General features: G+C 49.3%; 5 protein-coding genes across 5 annotated transcripts; 1 reads left to right on the forward strand and 4 right to left on the reverse strand.

Annotated features, from left to right (window-relative positions):
• Nucleotides 1–287: 287 nt before the first annotated feature.
• ETH_00010005 (uncharacterized protein) lies at nt 288–2,294 on the reverse strand (the record flags this gene model as incomplete). The annotated part of the gene is made up of 1 exon (XM_013377078.1): nt 288–2,294. The coding sequence occupies one exon, from the start codon at nt 2,292–2,294 to the stop codon at nt 288–290; it is 2,007 nt and encodes a 668-aa protein (XP_013232532.1).
• A 2,952-nt stretch (nt 2,295–5,246) lies between these two features.
• On the reverse strand, nt 5,247–7,521 carry ETH_00010010 (uncharacterized protein; the record flags this gene model as incomplete). Its single annotated transcript, XM_013377079.1, has 3 exons — nt 5,247–5,638; nt 5,873–6,035; nt 6,646–7,521. The coding sequence occupies 3 exons, from the start codon at nt 7,519–7,521 to the stop codon at nt 5,247–5,249; spliced, it is 1,431 nt and encodes a 476-aa protein (XP_013232533.1).
• A 2,175-nt stretch (nt 7,522–9,696) lies between these two features.
• On the reverse strand, nt 9,697–11,128 carry ETH_00010015 (multiprotein bridging factor type 1, putative; the record flags this gene model as incomplete). Its single annotated transcript, XM_013377080.1, has 4 exons — nt 9,697–9,792; nt 10,110–10,278; nt 10,788–10,833; nt 10,996–11,128. 4 exons carry the CDS (start codon nt 11,126–11,128, stop codon nt 9,697–9,699), a joined length of 444 nt encoding a protein of 147 aa, XP_013232534.1.
• Nucleotides 11,129–12,007: 879 nt separating this feature from the next.
• ETH_00010020 (uncharacterized protein) lies at nt 12,008–12,288 on the forward strand (the record flags this gene model as incomplete). The annotated part of the gene is made up of 2 exons (XM_013377081.1): nt 12,008–12,037; nt 12,199–12,288. 2 exons carry the CDS (start codon nt 12,008–12,010, stop codon nt 12,286–12,288), a joined length of 120 nt encoding a protein of 39 aa, XP_013232535.1.
• Nucleotides 12,289–13,003: 715 nt separating this feature from the next.
• ETH_00010025 (transketolase, putative) lies at nt 13,004–17,857 on the reverse strand (the record flags this gene model as incomplete). Its single annotated transcript, XM_013377082.1, has 11 exons — nt 13,004–13,140; nt 13,401–13,608; nt 13,835–14,004; nt 14,270–14,642; nt 14,871–15,116; nt 15,274–15,471; nt 15,736–15,935; nt 16,252–16,392; nt 16,822–16,926; nt 17,267–17,441; nt 17,711–17,857. 11 exons carry the CDS (start codon nt 17,855–17,857, stop codon nt 13,004–13,006), a joined length of 2,100 nt encoding a protein of 699 aa, XP_013232536.1.
• Nucleotides 17,858–17,948: the final 91 nt, after the last annotated feature.

A 17,948-nucleotide genomic window follows, 5' to 3' on the forward strand; every position in this document is an offset into this window, starting at 1 on the left:
CTGAGCTCATTGTAAAACTGTCAAGGACGCAGCCGAAGGCAGTCAAACATGCCCGTATTTTGAACGTTGTAGGTTTGCGGAAGCGGTCACGCAGCTGGCGCAGCACAAAGATAAATACTGCAGGAAGTGTACATTTCATTCGCTGTGTAGCACTATCCCTCCACAATGCGTCGCTCCATTTGTAGGAACAAAAAGCAGCAAAAAGCCCGGGAAAAACGAATTACGGGAAGTGAACCGCATGGATAAGAAAGCCAATACCACCTCTTCTCGTAGCATTCAGCGCCCGTCTATATATTCAAATCATCAGCAATGAGAGCGTCCATTGAACTCAGGAGCTGCCGCATGGCTGACAAGTGATCTTCTACTGCCGCCAAAGTATTCGCACTTTTCGCACTTTCGCACTCTTCATCAAACTGTCGCTTCAGGCGCTGCATTTCTACCTGCGCAGCGGTGTCCGTATCAAAGCCGTAGGCGGATTTTGACTCCACCTCGTTTTCTTGGTACTTTATGTCTTTCTCCAGCATGCGCAAGAATGTTAACTGTAGGCCCAGCAGCCGCGCCGCGGCTGCTGACTTCGTGAGAGTTACTAAGGAATCCTTCATCTGTACTAGGAGAGTTACTGCATGCGTTGGGTCACTTATACGCTGTAGACTCCGCAAGATTTCTGCGGAGTGGTCTACAGTGCGTGAGGCCTGGGACTCGAGCTCCTGTCCTTCCAATAACATGTTGGTCGTTATCGATCTACTAAGCACATGAGCAGAATCTTTGGGGGCCTTGCGTTTCTCCTTCAAGAACTTTTCAACCCTTTCTACAACATCACTTACAAGGCCTTTTATCGTCCTGCTCTCTGCAACGATTTCATCGTGGATTCGTTTCCCCTCATCACAAAGCTGGTCCCTGCTGTTACCACTCATTTCAAGCATTGGAGTTCTCAGTCCCTTGAGAGTTTCCCACATTCTTTGAAGTGTGGTATCTGCCTGTTCCATTGCTTTCTCTGCTTGTGTAGCCGCCTGAGATGCTACCTTCATCGAGCGGCTCCTCTGGAGTTCCTCCAAGTGTGTAAGGAACTCATCGCGGAGCACTTCTGCCTCTGCCCGCATCCTTTCTATGGAAGCAAATGTATTTTCAAGTTCATCCGACGGATCCGCTTGCTTCTTGCTTTCCTCCTCTATCCACGCTGCGGAAATAGTAAGGAGTCCCAAGCTCCCGTCAAACGATTTCAAGGACTGCCGGTGATCCCGTATCATCAGCACCTTCGTTCCATCTACAGTGGCGTCTCTAAGCATTGTGGCAAGTGACCGGATATGTGACTGCGAGTTGTAGTTCGCCTTGAGGTACTCAAGGACGCCCGCAGCGACGCCGAGTCGATACCTATCAAGTTCATCTTCAAATGGAGCGCCGCTCAGGAAGTCCTCGCTAACCTTACTAAAGCGCCTAGAAAGCTGTTCACTTTTTGTCTGGAAAGACCGCAAAGACTGAACTAAACGACACACAGGCTCGTCATTTTCAAGTTCGTCTTCCAGCTGCCTAAGCGACAGGTCTTTGTCTTGTTCCCCAAGACCCATCACGGGGAAGCGCGGCAGCCGCTGATACTCCTTAACCAGGGAATTAACTACGTTAATGCTGTCAGCGTCCAGCTGACGAAGAGACACCAAGGCGCGTGAGATAGCCTCCTCTTTAGCGCGATCGTCTGTGCCCGACTCCACAAGCTGCATGTTGCAGCGAACCTCGCCCACCAGCATGCGGGCATGCTGTGTTCCGATCGCATTTGCGAGACTCTCTGCAGAAGGAATAATCTCTGCTAGCCGGGCCTGCCTGCCTCTTATCTCTTCTGTACGAGAAATCGGACTCTTGCGACTCTCCCGTGCTTGCTTTTTGTGCTCCGAGAACCTGGTGAACAACTTCGGGTTTTTGGCAAGCGCTAGCGCCCCGAAACAGAACAGCAGCAGCAGAGAAATACTCACTGATCGTGCCTTCAACTGTTTCAAAAACATTCTTGGCTTCTGGTGGGAGGCTGAGTCCTGGTCTTCCCTGGAGACATCGTGTTGCCCCGATTTCGGGGGCTCCTGCCCTGCGGCATTTTCAAAAAGTATGCCTAGATCTTTTTCTCGGTCACTATATGCAGGGGCTGCAGTGTCATAAGGTGCAGTCCAACGGGGTGTGGTGCTCTGTTCTTGTTTTGCCCACTGGTTGTACGTATAGGGGGAGGCAGACGCTGCAATTGTCTGCAGAAAGTGCATTGACGGCGACAAGAGGACGACTAAAAGTCTGCACAGTCCCGCATTCAGCACCATCTTTATCTGCGAGCCCTTAGAAGCATACCAGCGAGAAACACAAAAATTGTGACCAAAACAAGCAGGAAGTGGGGCTCACCAGAAGGCAGCCGTGCGCTGCCCTTCTTAGCCTCAAATCAGACAAACAGAGCAAAAGTTTCAGTTCACATCTGCTCGCTGGCAAGTCCTCTCATCAATTCTAAACTGCAAAGTATCTCGTTGGAACGAGCATGCAAGCCAGATCTTCGATCCTCGGGCAGGACACTAATCTGACCGTACGGGCGCTCAGCCGGGGCGAAGTGCTGCGAATGTGAACACACCGACTAAAATTAATGCCACAAATAGCAAAAATTAATATCACTGAGTAATTCAATCATTTTCTTCATGTTGCACGTGTCGAATTGCGGCGTTCATTGTCATGCCCCCCAAATATCTTCCAGACGTCGTGGAGCTCCCACCCGGCGATCCCCCAATAAGCGGCAGGTTTCTCATGCGTCTTGAATGCAATGTAAAGGACAGTGGTCTCCAGATATTTGCCTGCCTTTATTCTATAGTTTCTATGGGCAGTGCCTACAGAGCAAATAGACGCATCATCTTCTGCGGGAGTGCCTTTCATGTGTGCACGAGACCGTGTTAGATTCCGTTGCCCCCTTGGCCATGCCCTGCCATTGCAGCTATAACGACAGCAGATCTTGATGAAAATCAATCAGAATTGATAAATGCGAATATGATGACGGCATAATCTGCAACGGACGCTCTTCCCTGTGCGAATGTTGGAGCTGTTGGCCGCACTATTAGCACCACATACGGACGCTTCTTATTGTAAAAATAGTGCGACGTAGAGCTGCACTTAGTTTGCGGGAACCGTTTTTATAAGCCAACGAGCATGACAAAGCCCCAGGTCAGCAACTGAACGGCGACCTTGTATACGCTTCTCTGAAAACCATAAGGTGCCCAGAAGACCAGAGTTGCCAAGCTTATTGTGGGCTGTTTTGCATCCATAGCTATAGGTTTGGACAGGCGCGTCCACAGGGACTACGAACAGTGCAACATAGCGGACAGGTAATGGCTTTCAACAAGTGTCGTATGGGGGATCCACTTCACAGATTCAAGAACTGCACTCACCACTGGTGTGCAAAGCCAGGCTGGACTCTTCCGTTTCCCTCAGCAGCCTGAAAGCGTCACAATTAAGTACCACTGATGCTTAACTGGTAGGGAACAACCAATATAGAAAAACTGGGAATTTGCAAAGGCACCGAAAAGAGGTGGAATCTGTTCTCAACAACTGAGCTAGCAGCATGCGAAGACTCCCTGTTTGCTCCATACTCGCTATTTTCCCCAAGTCCTACCCTTCCAGCAGAACATGCAGGGCTACACATCCTAACAGATGCGCTGTGTTCGACGATTATTTCGCACTTTTGCTTGAATGCGACTACCCTGCCACTTCTTGTTCCTCTAAGCAGCCCCTTATCTCACTATTAATGCCTAGCGCTACATTTCACCCCCCACTGGGTCCTAGTGATCGTCCCGTACCGTGTTCGTTTCGGCGACGCATCCCACACGTTTGCTCTTAACTGCTCGGTTAACCTATGCAGAACATTTCTCTCCTCACCCTAGCCCCCTCTCCATCCTCTGAACCTCTATGAATCCTACTTAACGGAAACCATTCGATGCCAACATGCCAGTACACTTCTATTTGTAGGCAGCATTGGCGCCCACAGGCATTATTTCATCTCTGTGACAGCTGAGCAGTTTCAAGAAGGGGATTTGACTCCAAGGAGTTCTATAGAGGTCTATTTGTTGCTTCCCCCTCTGTCCCGGTATGGTCATGCTTACATCACCACCATGCGATCGTGACCACAATTGCAGTCACGATCGCATGGTGGTAATGTAAAGACAGGGAGTCCACAGTCCTGTGGAGTACATTAACAGCGAACTGACCTTGTCAAGTGCCTAAGTACGTAGTTGAGCAGGCGCCAGCAAATTTCCCATTACCAAACTTCCACCCTCTAATTTAACACCTGGCGGAGAGCTCTTCAGTTAGCAAAAGTGACGCGCAAAAACCTTGATTTGTGTCCTCCTCCAACAAGAACAGTTGGGAAAGCCCTGCCCAACGTGAACTATTATCCACGATGCAGTACGCGTTAGCCCACAGCAACGCTCTACAGAGACTTTGCTAACTGCACAGACTGGCCCCACAAACCCACCAAATTTTAATTCGAAACCTCACATACGGTTTCGTAAGCCGCTCTGCGAAAAACTTTGCACAGGGCGTCGCCGAAGCTCTCACTTTGTCTTCTAAATCCTCTGAATCCTCTCCCCCTGGCGTACATAAAATTCCGAAGCACCCAAACAGATGAGAGCAATTATAGTGCATATGCCTACCCCTCTGAAGTCCCTCAGATACACACCGGTGAAGCTTCAGAAAGAGCAGCATACATCCATTCCTCTGAAAAGAGCATGTTTGTCTGCTGCGAATCCCAACCCAACCGTAAACGTAAAAATTCTAGTAAAGTTTCCAAGCAGTACCAAACAGGGGTGAAGCGAGTAGTATGCCAAGGTACACTGCTGCTGGCGAAGGTTGTCTTGCAGCTCCCACTGTTGCAGCTGCTGCTGTTTTTGTTTGGGGAGCCGTCCCCATTTCTCGTTACCCGCGCCCGTTGCTACTGCGAAGTTACTGTTCTTGTTGCCGTTACTTCTGTTTCTCTTATTCGTGCCGCTGTTGCTTCACCTCTGAAGGTTCTCCTGCCGCCCCTGCCGCTGCAGAAAGCCGGAGCCAAGCGCGGTGTTAAAGCTTCTTTCAAGCGAGCCATGTCGGACTTCGGCTTCGCTTCCAATAATTCGTAGTTTCAAGATTTATTCGTGTTACTTGAAGGTTAAGAAAAATGAAAAGAGGAACACCGTCACGTGTTTGCTCCTCTCACTAGCTCCTATATGAGTTGAGAACATAGAGTTCAGCCCTGTGCTTGCACCTTATCCCCATTTAATGACGCAGTGATCACGGTACATTCCCTGTGGCAACCCTATTTCGCTGTCGGTCTCCGCCGAATCTGTCGTAGGACAAAGGAAAACTTTCTCCCTGACATTATGCAGTTTGCGTACGCCACGCACTACACCATAGACACATCCCCCAACTAGCAGTGCCCACGGTGTCAAAGCGAATGCTGTGGAGCAAACGCTGTACACACTCGCTGCGCCCGTTGCTGCTGCCGCCGCTTCTCCTGCTGCTGCTGCTCCTGCTGCAGCAGAAACACCAGATCCGGCCGCTGCCGTGGCTTCAGCTGCAGCGCCAAAAGCAACCACCGCTTCTGTTAGCTGCAGGAAGAAGAACCGTGCAGCGAATGCGCAAAGAACTGGAGCTCCCGCTGAAAAAAAACACACGGACATACTATCAAACAGATCAAATAGCGTTGCATGCAAACAGAATGCATCAAGAAAACCGGAAGTACCCACTCGATCACACCAAGGGAAGGTCATTAAACACGATCCACAAATAAAAGTAGAATCTTTGTCCCTAAAACCGTCATAAAACCTGCGACACCTTGCAGCATTCAACGCACCACTCTGTTTACATACGCGCAACAGCGCTTTGCACTTGCCTGCTTTAGCTGCATCGACTAAATCCTTCAAAGAATATGGAGCCATCTTCTGAAGATCGTCCAAGAAGATCTCAGCCTCGTCCACGGGCAGCAGAAATTTCGTCGATCGCAAACGATCAGCGCCAAACACTTTCACCGTTTCCCCCAAAAAGCTCACGAGGTGCTGCACAGGAAAAATTTCGGAAAGTCAGGTAAGCACAATCGTGAGAATGCACTTCAACTTCTACAGTTGTTATGTGCTGACACACAGAAGAGATGTAGGGTCTCTTTGCTTCGATAGGGACCGCACTAGTCTGTGCATCCCTTGCTACCTCGAGATACACCTTCATGTGCAAGAGCTTGCAAACTAAAAACTACAGAGACCGCACTAGTCTGTGCACAACCTGCTACCTCGAAATAAACCTTCGTGCCAAGAGCTAGCAAATTAACAACTACAAAGCTTGGGAGGATTAACAAGCGTCAGTTCCGTGTGCATATGCAAACAAGATGTGCACGACAAGTGGGTATCCCGACAACTGACACAAGCAGATATCTATTCGCCTGCATGTTGAGTGCAAAAACATTTGAGATTAAGCGTGAGAATGCCAAAGCACATTTTCACACGCGTTCTCCGCATAACGAATGTATGTATATTTATATATTTGCATTACAAAAGTGAATAAACCTTCTACACATCTACATTAAAGATGTACAAGATATATGTACCTAGGTTGTGCGTTTGAAGCTAAACAAAACACAATTGCCCCATTTCGAACTATGCTGTCCGTTCTTACTTCGAGTGATTGGTAAGAGCTCCAACCGTGTCCCGCTTCGATCATGTAAAACCTCTGCGCGTCGGAAGCTGGCTTGCCTTTAATGACATAAAGCACATCACCGCCGTTACTGTTTAACTGAGAGCAGAGTTGGCCTCCAACCTGCTGCAGCTGCTGCTCCAAGTCATTCTCATATTCTGGAATATCCTTCTTTGCGGGCTCAGCGAGGGAAGCAGGCACTTCCGAGACAAGTGTGGGAGAACGGGAAGTTCGATGACTCTCGTCTCCGTCTCTCGAGGACCCGTAGCTGCTCTGACCATCGGTAACGTCTCTGTCCCTCTCTAACGACAACAGGGACTCCACTGATGAGACCAGAACCATATTTCCGAAGCCTCTTCTCCCGCCGCCGCAGCTGCTGACGCTGCTGCTCCTGCTGTTCCGGGGCGTCCACGCTTGCCTGCCATTCTCTTCGTTTCCAGAGACCAAGTCCGTCAGAAACCAGTCCTCTGCCTCATCTAAACGACTCGAGTTGGTTCTGGAGAAAGACTTCGAGCTGCACAGCGTAGCGACGTTGCCGCTTCGAAGGCCCCCGCGCTCAAACAGAGTTTCGCGCAGGGGCGTGGCTGAGTCCATTTTGCCATCAGGAGAGACAGAACAGTCCCGTGAATGCGTCACAGATGCTGCAGACTCATCAGTTGATGTGCAAGCGGCTGAGTCCGGCGCCACTGCTTCAACTTCCACGTGACGGGGAAGTGAGGAGTCGAGAAGGGCTGTGGCGAGCTGTGAAACCTTCACAGCTCCGTCAGCTTTGATTGCCCTAGTTAAGGCCTCTCCTGCATCTCTAGCACTGCTCACCACCACCTGCCGCAGTCGAAGAAGATGAGAAATCGCCGCCATACCGGACAGCCTTCTGTTGAACCGCCCTGTGCGGGACAGTGGCGCGACTCCAACGAAAACGGGCCTCAACAGCTCTGCCTGCTTGACATACGTGGCTAATATCTGGAGCTTTACAGAAGACTAGTGTCAAGAAGTGCCGAGAAACGACAGGCTGCCTTGATGACTGCCAAAGAACGCGTGTCTTCTCTCCTCTGTATGCGATGAGTTGACAGATACAACCGCTCACTTCGAACAAAAAATCGAGAAGAAGTAGCTTTCACACGTATTCAAAGACCCTGCCTGGTCTGTTTAACAAGGAAGCAACTGAGAAAAGGTACATTTGTGGGCAAGTCCGTACGATGGACACCTAGATCGACAGGTGAACACAAATAGCTAATAGCCACGGTGGTTTGACCGCCGTTTACAATGTACGGCCAAACCTTTATTCAAAACGATCCAAAACGTCTTGTCATATAGCCTTTAATACATTTGCAAAGCTCATTATAAGAAGGTCCTTGCCGAAGCTCACCGCCTACCTCCTGTTTTGTGAAGGCCACGTGGTCCAGACAGCAACGAGGCGACTGACAATCGCGGTAGACACTGCCACACCAAGCCATTAAGGAGCTTTAATATCCATTTCATTTGGTGTGTGTAACTGTAAATGTCTCAAAACACCGCTTGCAAAGCCGTTGCAGTGGGAAGTTTCTCCCTCTGGCTTCCTGGAGCTAGGGTGGTGGTGGTTACTCAAAGGCAGCAGCCTTGAGTGGTTTGCACATGGTTTCAGTGCTTCGTTCTCATTCGTCAAAAAGCTGCATTGAAATTCGCACATCAGTACTCCCAATGAGGTGTAGTGAACGTCATCTTCGCCACTTTTCACCGTGACCCCGGGCATCCTGTGGCAAAGCGCAGCCTTTGCTGATGTTATGTCCTGTACAAGCGACATGACAGAGAACCTTTGAACTTTACAGCGCTTAAATATGGCAAAAATGCAAAAGTTTTAAATTGTGTGCTGATGAGTTCAAATGCTTGGATCTTCGTCAGCGCACGACACAATCGGAAGATTACTGTAGCCAAGCGACTCATCCGAAAAATGAGCACCACCTATCCTTTCAGATTCAGCAAAGACTACATCAACTTTTCACTACGTCGTACGAGTGGGTTATGCGCCGTAATTCTCCCACTCCTTCGTTTTCCCCACAGTCGCAGGGCGTGCCTTCTTAGCTTAGTCGGTAGAGCATCCGCTTAGTAAGCGGAAGGTCGCCGGTTCGATTCCGGCAGGAGGCTTCTTGCACAGAAGGAATAGGCTGTTCCTCATGCTGCTGCTGGCACTGCGGCCTGTTCTACCGTTAGCACCGCACCCTCATCTCTACCCCATGTCTACGTGGGGCAGGCACTACCAACCTATTTACTTACGCTTTGGACTGTCAGCCAGCGCAGTACAACTACCAACTTCAATGTATGCGAAGCCCTGAGCTCTACATAATCGCATAGAGTTACTAAGGTGTGGCTGGACTTCATTTAACTGCAACAAACCGGGCGGGACGCAGAGAAGTGTTGCGCGCACACATTTCTGAGCACTCTTGACATATCTATGTGGTGCGCTCTTTACCATTTTGTGTACCTATGTATGAATGCAGGGCCAACTTTCTTCTCGTCCTGCAACGGCAACGCTACAACAGCAATTCCAAATCAAAGTAATGCGAAAAGGATACGTGCGAGCGTAAAATCCCATGGCTTGCCACTAAACCCTTTCGTTCCTTCACACCTCTTGCAAGAACCACTTACCCTGCGGAGCACCTAGCACTGCTATTGAATTATTAAACGCTCATGTCGTAGAAACTTATAGAAGGGCGTACAAATCAAACGAATACGAAGATGCAGAACACCACGAAAAAGGGAATTGATGGAAACAGAACTGTTCGATTGTGGACCAAAATGACCTTTTATGTTTGTCGATTTGTGAGCTACCTTAAATGGTGAGGCGCTTATCTACCCATTTGAAACGCCCTCGCGCCTGATCATTCAACCCCCTGCTTCCCTTGCAGCTCCCTATCCGGCTCCGTGCGCATAGCACAGGAATCTAAGCAGACTACTACGAGGAACACTCCCGTGCCTCGCATTCGCAAAGAGCCAGATTCCATAGTCGAGCCCTTCTCAGAAAGACAGGGGACCCAAAATCTGTACCAACCAACAACCTCAGTCATCCGCAACCCTCTTCTTCTGTGTGCATTTCGGCAGCTGGCAACCCAGCGCACGGCTCATCTTCTGCAAAATAACGCCATTTGGAATGGCCTATTGACAAAAACAGGAATGCACACAGTTGCAGCAGACATCTGAGACGCACGCTGCATGTAGTGCCTAGCCATGCAATTTCCCAAAGCCCTGCTGAAGCTGGAAGTAAGGAAGTCTGTGGGATGAAACGATCCGGCACAAGGCCCCATTTATCATACATGACCCGTCTCATCTTTTAGCACCGCATCTTCCCCTCTCTTGCCTGTATCTCTTCAACTGCTTTTCTATTCTCCTCTCGGCTACCAAGCGATGCAGGGAGTGTGCTTCCAAACTGCTATAGCCTGGCTACGGGCCCATCCATCCCCCTCTTTGCTTACCTTCCCACTTTCATACTCGCTAACAACTGAGGGCTTCTCATTGATCGCCTGCGCTAGCTGGGCCTGAGTCATGCCCTTGTTCCTCCTCGCCTCTGCCAAAGCGCGGCAGAAGTCAGTCGAGACTCGGTCAATGTGGTAGTCGCCAGTGTCTTCCTCGACCTTCTTGGCGCTGAGAAAAGAAAAAATGCAAAAAATAGGGTTGTAGACAACTAATTTCAAAAAGTTCCCGCTAACGGCAATTGGGCATGCAATACCATTTGGTCTCCGCCTCTGCGGAAAAAGGAAAATGCACAGTACAAGCGACATAAGAAGCTCAGACAGAACTGTGCAAGGAAATAGAGTTGAAACGAAATGCACTCGTATTCTAAAGTGGAAAACAAATAAGCAAAAAAATCCCAGCTACGCAGTAGGTTGAGCTACAAGTAGGGGAAATGGCAAAAAGCGGCGAAGAGGCAGGATCACACCCGAAAAGTGTGCCAAGAGCTCGACGAATAAAATCGAACAGTGTGATGAAGTTGACAGAGCAAAATCACCGGCCAGAAAAGCATAGCAATACAAAAAGATGCAATGCTAGAAAGAGCAACTGCACGTAGCGAATCTACCCTGGACGCAAACGACGACAATGCCAATGCAAGAGTATAAAAGTTGTGGGATGACCCTATTTCACTATGGACTTACTTCGGGATCAAACCAGCCTTCGTAGTTTTGTTCCGACCTCCCAGAACTACAGCGCAACAGGTAAAAACACGGGCACGTCAGGGCTGTGACGAGGCGTTTCCAGTGGGGAGCAAAATGTACTAATGGGCACTAGTGGGAATCATTAACCAGGCTTTGATGCCAATCTCGCCAGCCTCTAATCCACGGAAGGGTTGAGGTCTCTGCTTACATTTCTTCTCAGTTTCTATCACTTCCCCTGCCCTGCGCGCCTTGTTGACTTCTGCTTCTTTAGATACTCTTTTTCCCCCCCCTGGACTGGTTTTCTGCAATACCACTGGAGTCCAGTCTTGGAACTGCGACATTTTTTCAACAGAAGCTGCAGAACAGGGGCTCGCGGGAAACCAAGATGCAGGCACTTTGAAGCGAAAAGCGGGGATTTGCGCACAAGTGCGAGGTACGCAGGATGTCCTAAATGCCGGATTTCATAATAAACCAGTTTTTCACGCTACTTTACTTTTTTAGAACCATGTAATTCGCCGGAAGCGCACTCGGCTGCATCAAGGGGTGGTGGATGGGGCTGTGCATGCGGCTGGTGAGCCCTCCAAAGACGACGGCGCTGTCAGCTTGAAACCACTAGAACTATTTGTCCGTGCATTTATCTATGGAGAAACTGAAGTATATGGTGGAGCGTACTTGTACGTTTTGGTGTTGTGAATACACAGGGCGTTCGTACGTTGAGTCTCCGCGTTTGTTTTCTGCCAGTGCTGCTCTCCTCTTCTATCCAGGTGTTGGAGCAAGTTTCCAGCTTGTTTAGCCTTTTCCGTGGGTTATCTATTCTTAAGAAGACGACTAAGGAGAACTGACGTTGTGCACGCCCTACCGCCGTTCCCCGTGTGCTCCCTTGGGGTGCACGGCGTGTCGCCAAGCTTGTGACAAGCCACCCTCCTGAGAAGCCATGGAACAGGCCAGGAAGTTGCAGTTCCCTCCCTATTTTCCAATTGTGAGGAAAGGTATGGGCTGAACAACGGGAAAGTGCCGACATTGTACTCTCATGAGCTTCAACCGCATTGTGTCCTGCACTGCTACTAGTTCTCTGAGCCTTTAACTGCTTCCTTTTTCACTATATCTCACCGTTTTGTCAATGTATCTGCGCTTCAGGATGCGAGAAGGTAGCTACTGATTTATTCGAGTGTTTGCAAGCGTGTACCAATGAAGGACACACAAAGCTGACAGAAAGTGCAATGGAGGAGAAGTGCGGCAAGGCTATGGAGGTGAGACTCACTTGCTGTCTTCACGTGTTTGGAGCATTGAGCTGATTCTGCTTTGTTAGTGCATTTCCTAGCAAAGATCTAGAGGCGATGTTGAAACGAGACGAGACCATATGATCTTCTATCGTGAGCTTCAAGGGCTTCTGTCTTGTTGGCCTCTGCAGGCGTACAAAACGTGCACTGAGGCGTCACTCAGTGATAAACGCCTCCCGCCTCCACTCGTTGAAGTCGGCTTCCCCCCAAAGCATTCTTGAAGTGCAAACAAAGAAACTCCAGAGCTACCCTGTCCACAATGTTGTACCTACTCGCGGCTGTGTATGCATGTGCACGTACGCAGACACAATTTGACGGTGTAGAACGTCCACTTCTTTTTTGTGTTCCGGTGGCAGTCTTGCCCAGCTCATTTTTGGTCTTGTGTTTTACCCTGCACGTAGATGTCATGACGGCACTTTCCAGTTCGCTGTCAAACGCGGCTTCGTAACAGACTTTGCCGCCCTCAGGGGCAGATGCCAAAGAAAGTACTGAGGATTTTCAGCGAATGAGACGGTGTCTCGCTTGGCGTGCTAATGGCCTCAATTGGCCACGTGAATTATGTATGCCACCGCGGCCAGGAAGAACTCAAGCTCAGTAGGAAGTTGACTTAGATTTGGAACGATCCCAGAGCCGTGTTTCCAGGTCCGCGCTAAGTAACACTAGTACTATTCATTCGTCTCCATATGCACTATACCAGCAACCACGTGTGCATAAGCTATTCTTTTGGAAGATTGCCACAGCGTACAACGAATTTGTATTGCTTCGGCTGAGTCCAATGAACAATCGGGCAGAGGAATACACTGGGGAGAAATGGCTGCAGGGCTCGACCCCAAGGTCGCCTTCTTGTTCGGAGCAATCATTTCTTAAAACCAACTGGGGGAACCCAAATGGGCCTCGCCCGTAGCGGCACTCCCAAAGACACGTCTTTTCACACGATTATTTCTTTAGTGCCTCTCTGACACTCTTTGCCACATTCTCTCCTGTGAAACCGAATGCTTTCCAAATGTCAGCTCGAGGGGCGCTTGCACCGAAGCCCTTCATTCCGATGTGCACGTCGAAATATCTGTCCCAGCCTGATTCAAGGACACCGAAACAGCACACACGCAGACCTAGCTGGTGGGGACGTCAAGGAGTTGCAACAGTGTCTCACCAGCTGATGAATTTTAGCGGCTGGTGCACTGGGAACTGATACACGAAGTTTACATAAACATAGCAAAGGGACAAGACCCCGCATGGCAGATGCGGATACGAGAGGCCAGGCGCACCAGAAGCCGTAACATAACCGTGAAAAAGATTTACTTTGCCCTTGCGCTGTGGCAGCTACAAGACGCACCTAGAGTTGCAGCGGCTTCTACATATGCACACAGGACCTTCCCCTCTTTTCTCTCCTTCAGCATTAATACTTCCTCTTTGTAAGCCTCGGGCTGCTCTTCGAAAGTATCCCAACACATCATGGAAACAACGCGAACATCGCAATCCGTAAGCAGCTTTTTCGCCTCGACACAAAATTGAAGTTCCGACCCGCTTCCAGCAATAATGACCTGAAGTCCATAGCAGCGTCAGCCTCTACATGTTTCAGAAAACGTCAACTAAATATGAATACTTAAAAACGCATTAGTCAACTGATTTTCCCCGGTTGCCAGCAGAGCGGCAGGAGAGCATACTGGGAAAGAAAACATGTGCATCGCCCCCAAATCCCTGGGAGTTCACACGACACACAGACGCGCGCCTTTCAGTCACTCTCGATTATCAATGAATTCAGCTCACCTGGGGCTTTCCCGACTTGGCAAAGTCCGAAACAATGTAGCCTCCCTTCAGCGCTTTTTCTACTGAGCTTCCAGCAATTGGAGGGATGCCCCCACGACACAAGCAGATGACTGTGGGACCCGTTGCATGCCTCAACCAGGTGATGTAAGCCGCCGCCACTTCGTTCGCATCTGTAGCAGGGACGCATGGAACAGCGAGCTAATACAATCACGCATGGGAGAGACGTGCTAGGGGCTCCCGTTAATCATCAACGATGAACACAAGCGGCTTGGCGTTGAACGAAAACACCCTGCATTCCTCCCCGCACCACCTCCACAATATGCAGTGCGTAATTCCTCATTTCAAGAACAACTGTCACGATCATTATGGGCAAGCAAGCATCCGTATACAGTCCAAATACGAACCATGCGCAGCCACAAATGCGTCCAGGATTACCTGCCGGTCTAGCGCAGAGCATGTTCGGCAAAGCCCTGCAGAGGGGGATGACCTCCACCGCCTGATGCGTTGGTCCATCTTCTCCAAGCTCAATCGAGTCGTGAGTAGATATGAATAAGCAGCCAAGCTTTGAGAGAGCTGCGAGTCTCACCGCTCCCCAAGCGTACGTGAGGAAGTTGAGAAAAGTGGCACCGAAGGGGCGGAAACAGCCGTAAGCATACAGCCCATTGCAAATGGCGGCCATGCCATGCTCCCTCACTCCGAAGTGAATATAACGGTCTGCGTAAGAGCCAAATTTCGGGTTGGGAGAAAATGCTGTTTCACCCTTCAGTCGCGTCTCGTTTGACGTCGTCAGATCAGCACTCCCACCGATCTGCATGACGCAAAGATCTAAAAAGGTGCATACATGACTACAAAGAAACATACACAGAAGAGGACGCAAAGGACAAAAGATCCTAACAATGAAGCACGTGAGGATAGTCAGGAAAACATACACTGATGGGGAGAGGAAACATCTCAAGAACACATAAAATGTGTCATTTACTTTGCCAGCTTTCTGCCAACTAAGTTTACGGTAAGCATATCATTTCTCTCCACTTACAAGCTCTGGCATGAAATCCTTGATTGCATTGAGCGCTTTCCCAGAAAGAACTCTTGTGGAGGCCGGGGTGTCTGCTGCTGCTTTGGCCATGTCTTTTAGCGCAGTTTCAACTTGTTCGCTCACTTCTCTACCAAACATTCTCCCTAGTTCTTGTTTTTCCTTTGGATATGCCTCCCCATACTTCGTGAAAAGCGTTTGCCATGCATCATATTCTGCTTTGTTCCGAGCGGCAACTCCGGCATAGAACTACGACATAACAATGCTTCGCACAGAATTACAGACAATGCTTACAGGAATGCAAGCAGCTTACTGTTCCTCCACTGTCGACTGTTGCCCCTCTCACTGCAGCACCTAGAACTAGTGTGTGGCACTGCTTCCCAACAAACCCCAAACTGCCGCGTACTTTTCTGGTGTCCTCTGGTACGTGGAAGTCTTCGTTAGGATTGAGGCCTAATTTCTCCTTGAGCTGTTTTATGTCGTCAGCACTCAGAGGAGCTCCATGTACCTTCTCCGTCCCCTCGTTCTGGCTACCCCATCCAATTGTTGTCTTGATTTCAATGAGAGATGGCTTGTCCGTCACCGCTTTCGCCCTTCTAATGGCCTGATAAAGAGCACCATACAGGGTCTCATTCCACAAAATCCTAGCTTAAACTTCCATCTGAAGGAAATTTAATACTGGACTGTCAATCAAGACCGGAGACAGAGCCTACTATGCCGCTCGCTGCCTCTTTTTCACGTAGCCACTTCACTGTCTTCTACGCTCCATCTTTGCTGTCCCCGCATTCCTCAATGCTGCTTATCTGCCTTTATTTTCACGTAGATCTGTAATGGCTCCCTCATTCCGGTCGGCTCCGTCTGTACTTACCTGTAGAATACCACTAATGTCTCGATCTCCGTCCTTTACGGTCTGCGTGTGCCATCCGTAAGCGTTAAATCGCTGTAAAACATTCTCCGTGAAGCTGAGCGATGTGTCCCCATCTATCGTAATTTTGTTCGAGTCGTACAACACAATCAAGCGACCCAAACCCAAGTGCCCTGCGAGAGAGCAGGCCTCGCTAGCAACACCTGAACACAAGAGTGACCCAAAACAAATCACTCAACAGCGTCAAGCAATAAATATAAACCGGATCATGACTGGTCACTCAAAACTCCGGACCACCTGACAGAGAAAATGAAAAAGCGTAGTCGCCTCGCTCCTTGCTTTTGTATTCAATCCCGTGTCCTTCACTAAAGCACTTTCCCATGTTGAACGGTTGCTGTAATCAACAATGTATTATGTGTCACATTATGGACGGTGTGAGATTCCTAATGCACACACCATGGAGAGAAGGACATTACCCAGTTACACATTTGGCTCGCCTGAGTGTCATTTTTTCGTTACCTTCCTGCAAGCATCCGTCTCCGCATATGCAGTAGATATAGTTGTCAAATAAATTGAAATTCGGCCTGTTATATTTCGCAGAGATATGGTGAGCAGCAATCGCCAAGCCCACACTGTTAGATATGCCTTGGCCGAGAGGACCTGGAGGAAAAGGCCACGGAAAAGCGAAAAGCGAAAATTCAGCGTAGGTAAGAAAAATGCGAGATAAGCAGGAACGGCAGGAACCATCGAAAAACTGATCGAAAAACTGAGAAGGGCCACCCAGGTAGAAACCGAGATACCAAACTCATGAGAAAGCAGCAATAGGAAAAGTAGACCACAAACGCGAGACGCCTGTGTAGTGAAGCCGCGATAGGCAGACAGCGCAGGTAAGCAAAGCACCCAAAGAATGAAAACCAAGCACAAAGGTGGACAGCTGAAGCGGTGAAGCAGAAAACTTCGTCAAGAGACGCGCACAGGGATCCCTGATGAAGGTCCCTGATAAAGGGAAGACGGTGACAAAACACACCGCGCGCATGCACAAATGTAAAAAGCAGTGAAAACTACTAAGAGACAAACAGACAGGCCTACCGGTTGTCACTTCTATGCCCGGTGCATGCCCAACCTCAGGATGACCAGGGGTTTTGCTGTGAAGCTTCCGAAATTTCTTGATGTCATCGATTGAGAGATCATATCCTGCAGGCAAAGAGTGACGCATGCAGTGGAGCTGATATCTCCAAAGGCTGCCCACTACGCGTACTCTTTACTGAATTCCCAGAAGTAGTCTGGTAGTAGCTCCGAGACGGAGATTAATAAAGTAATGGTAAAAAAGTCAGAAGAGGACGAGTAGTGGCACATGCATGAAAATTTCATTTCTGCCAGCAACGGTGAAGAAGCAATTGCGCCAATGGCAAAGTCACAAGACTGGTTAGACTAAAACCGAGCTTGCCCAAGTATTCCGATGCTGAGGAGGAAGAAACGGTGCACGTGAAGCAAAACTGACACTTCGTTGTGTATTAAACAAACGTTCCCTCACCTGCAAGATGCAGCATCGTGTACTGCAGTACGCACGCATGCCCATTGGAGAGAACAAATCTATCTCTGTTGAACCACCTGGGGTCTTTAGGGTAGTACTTCATCACGTGGCCAAACAGACAGTGTGCCATCGGTGCACAGCCAATAGGTGCTCCTGGGTGTCCACTCTTCGCAGCCTAGATACAGCAAAGCAACAAACCAAAGTACATCGGAACAAGAACTTCTAGGGTGAACTAACAGCGTACGGGTAGCTTAAATCAGTTTACTGAAGCATTGTAGCAGAATGCCTACGCGGCTGCACCTAAGTACATGTCTGCTGTGAAACTTCTCCCTTTTCTCAACTAAACTTGATGGCTAAGCATCGCTGCAAATTCGACAGCAAAATCTGACAACAACGCCAACGGAGCGGCTGCTCCCAGAGGGAGCCGTTGGTTATTTGACGTACTGCAGGAGCATCTGCACCGAAGCCTCGGATAGTGTTGATGCAAATTTCGTCCTTGGGAGTTACTGCATCCGTCACTTGCTTTTTTGTAGGATGAGCAGCCTCGCTGCCAGTTCCGTTCTCACTGCTCTTCCTTCGTGCGGCAACCATTTTGTCGTATATCTGGGTATCAACAGTGTTTACGCAGCGTTGTTTCTCTTTCTCGTGTCCCCGTGGTCTTTGCTCAGGCGCACAAACAGCA

The sequence above is a fragment of the Eimeria tenella genome, genomic scaffold (genome assembly GCF_000499545.2).
Source record: "Eimeria tenella Houghton genomic scaffold, Eth_scaff45, whole genome shotgun sequence".
Taxonomy (NCBI): Eukaryota; Apicomplexa; class Conoidasida; order Eucoccidiorida; family Eimeriidae; genus Eimeria; species Eimeria tenella.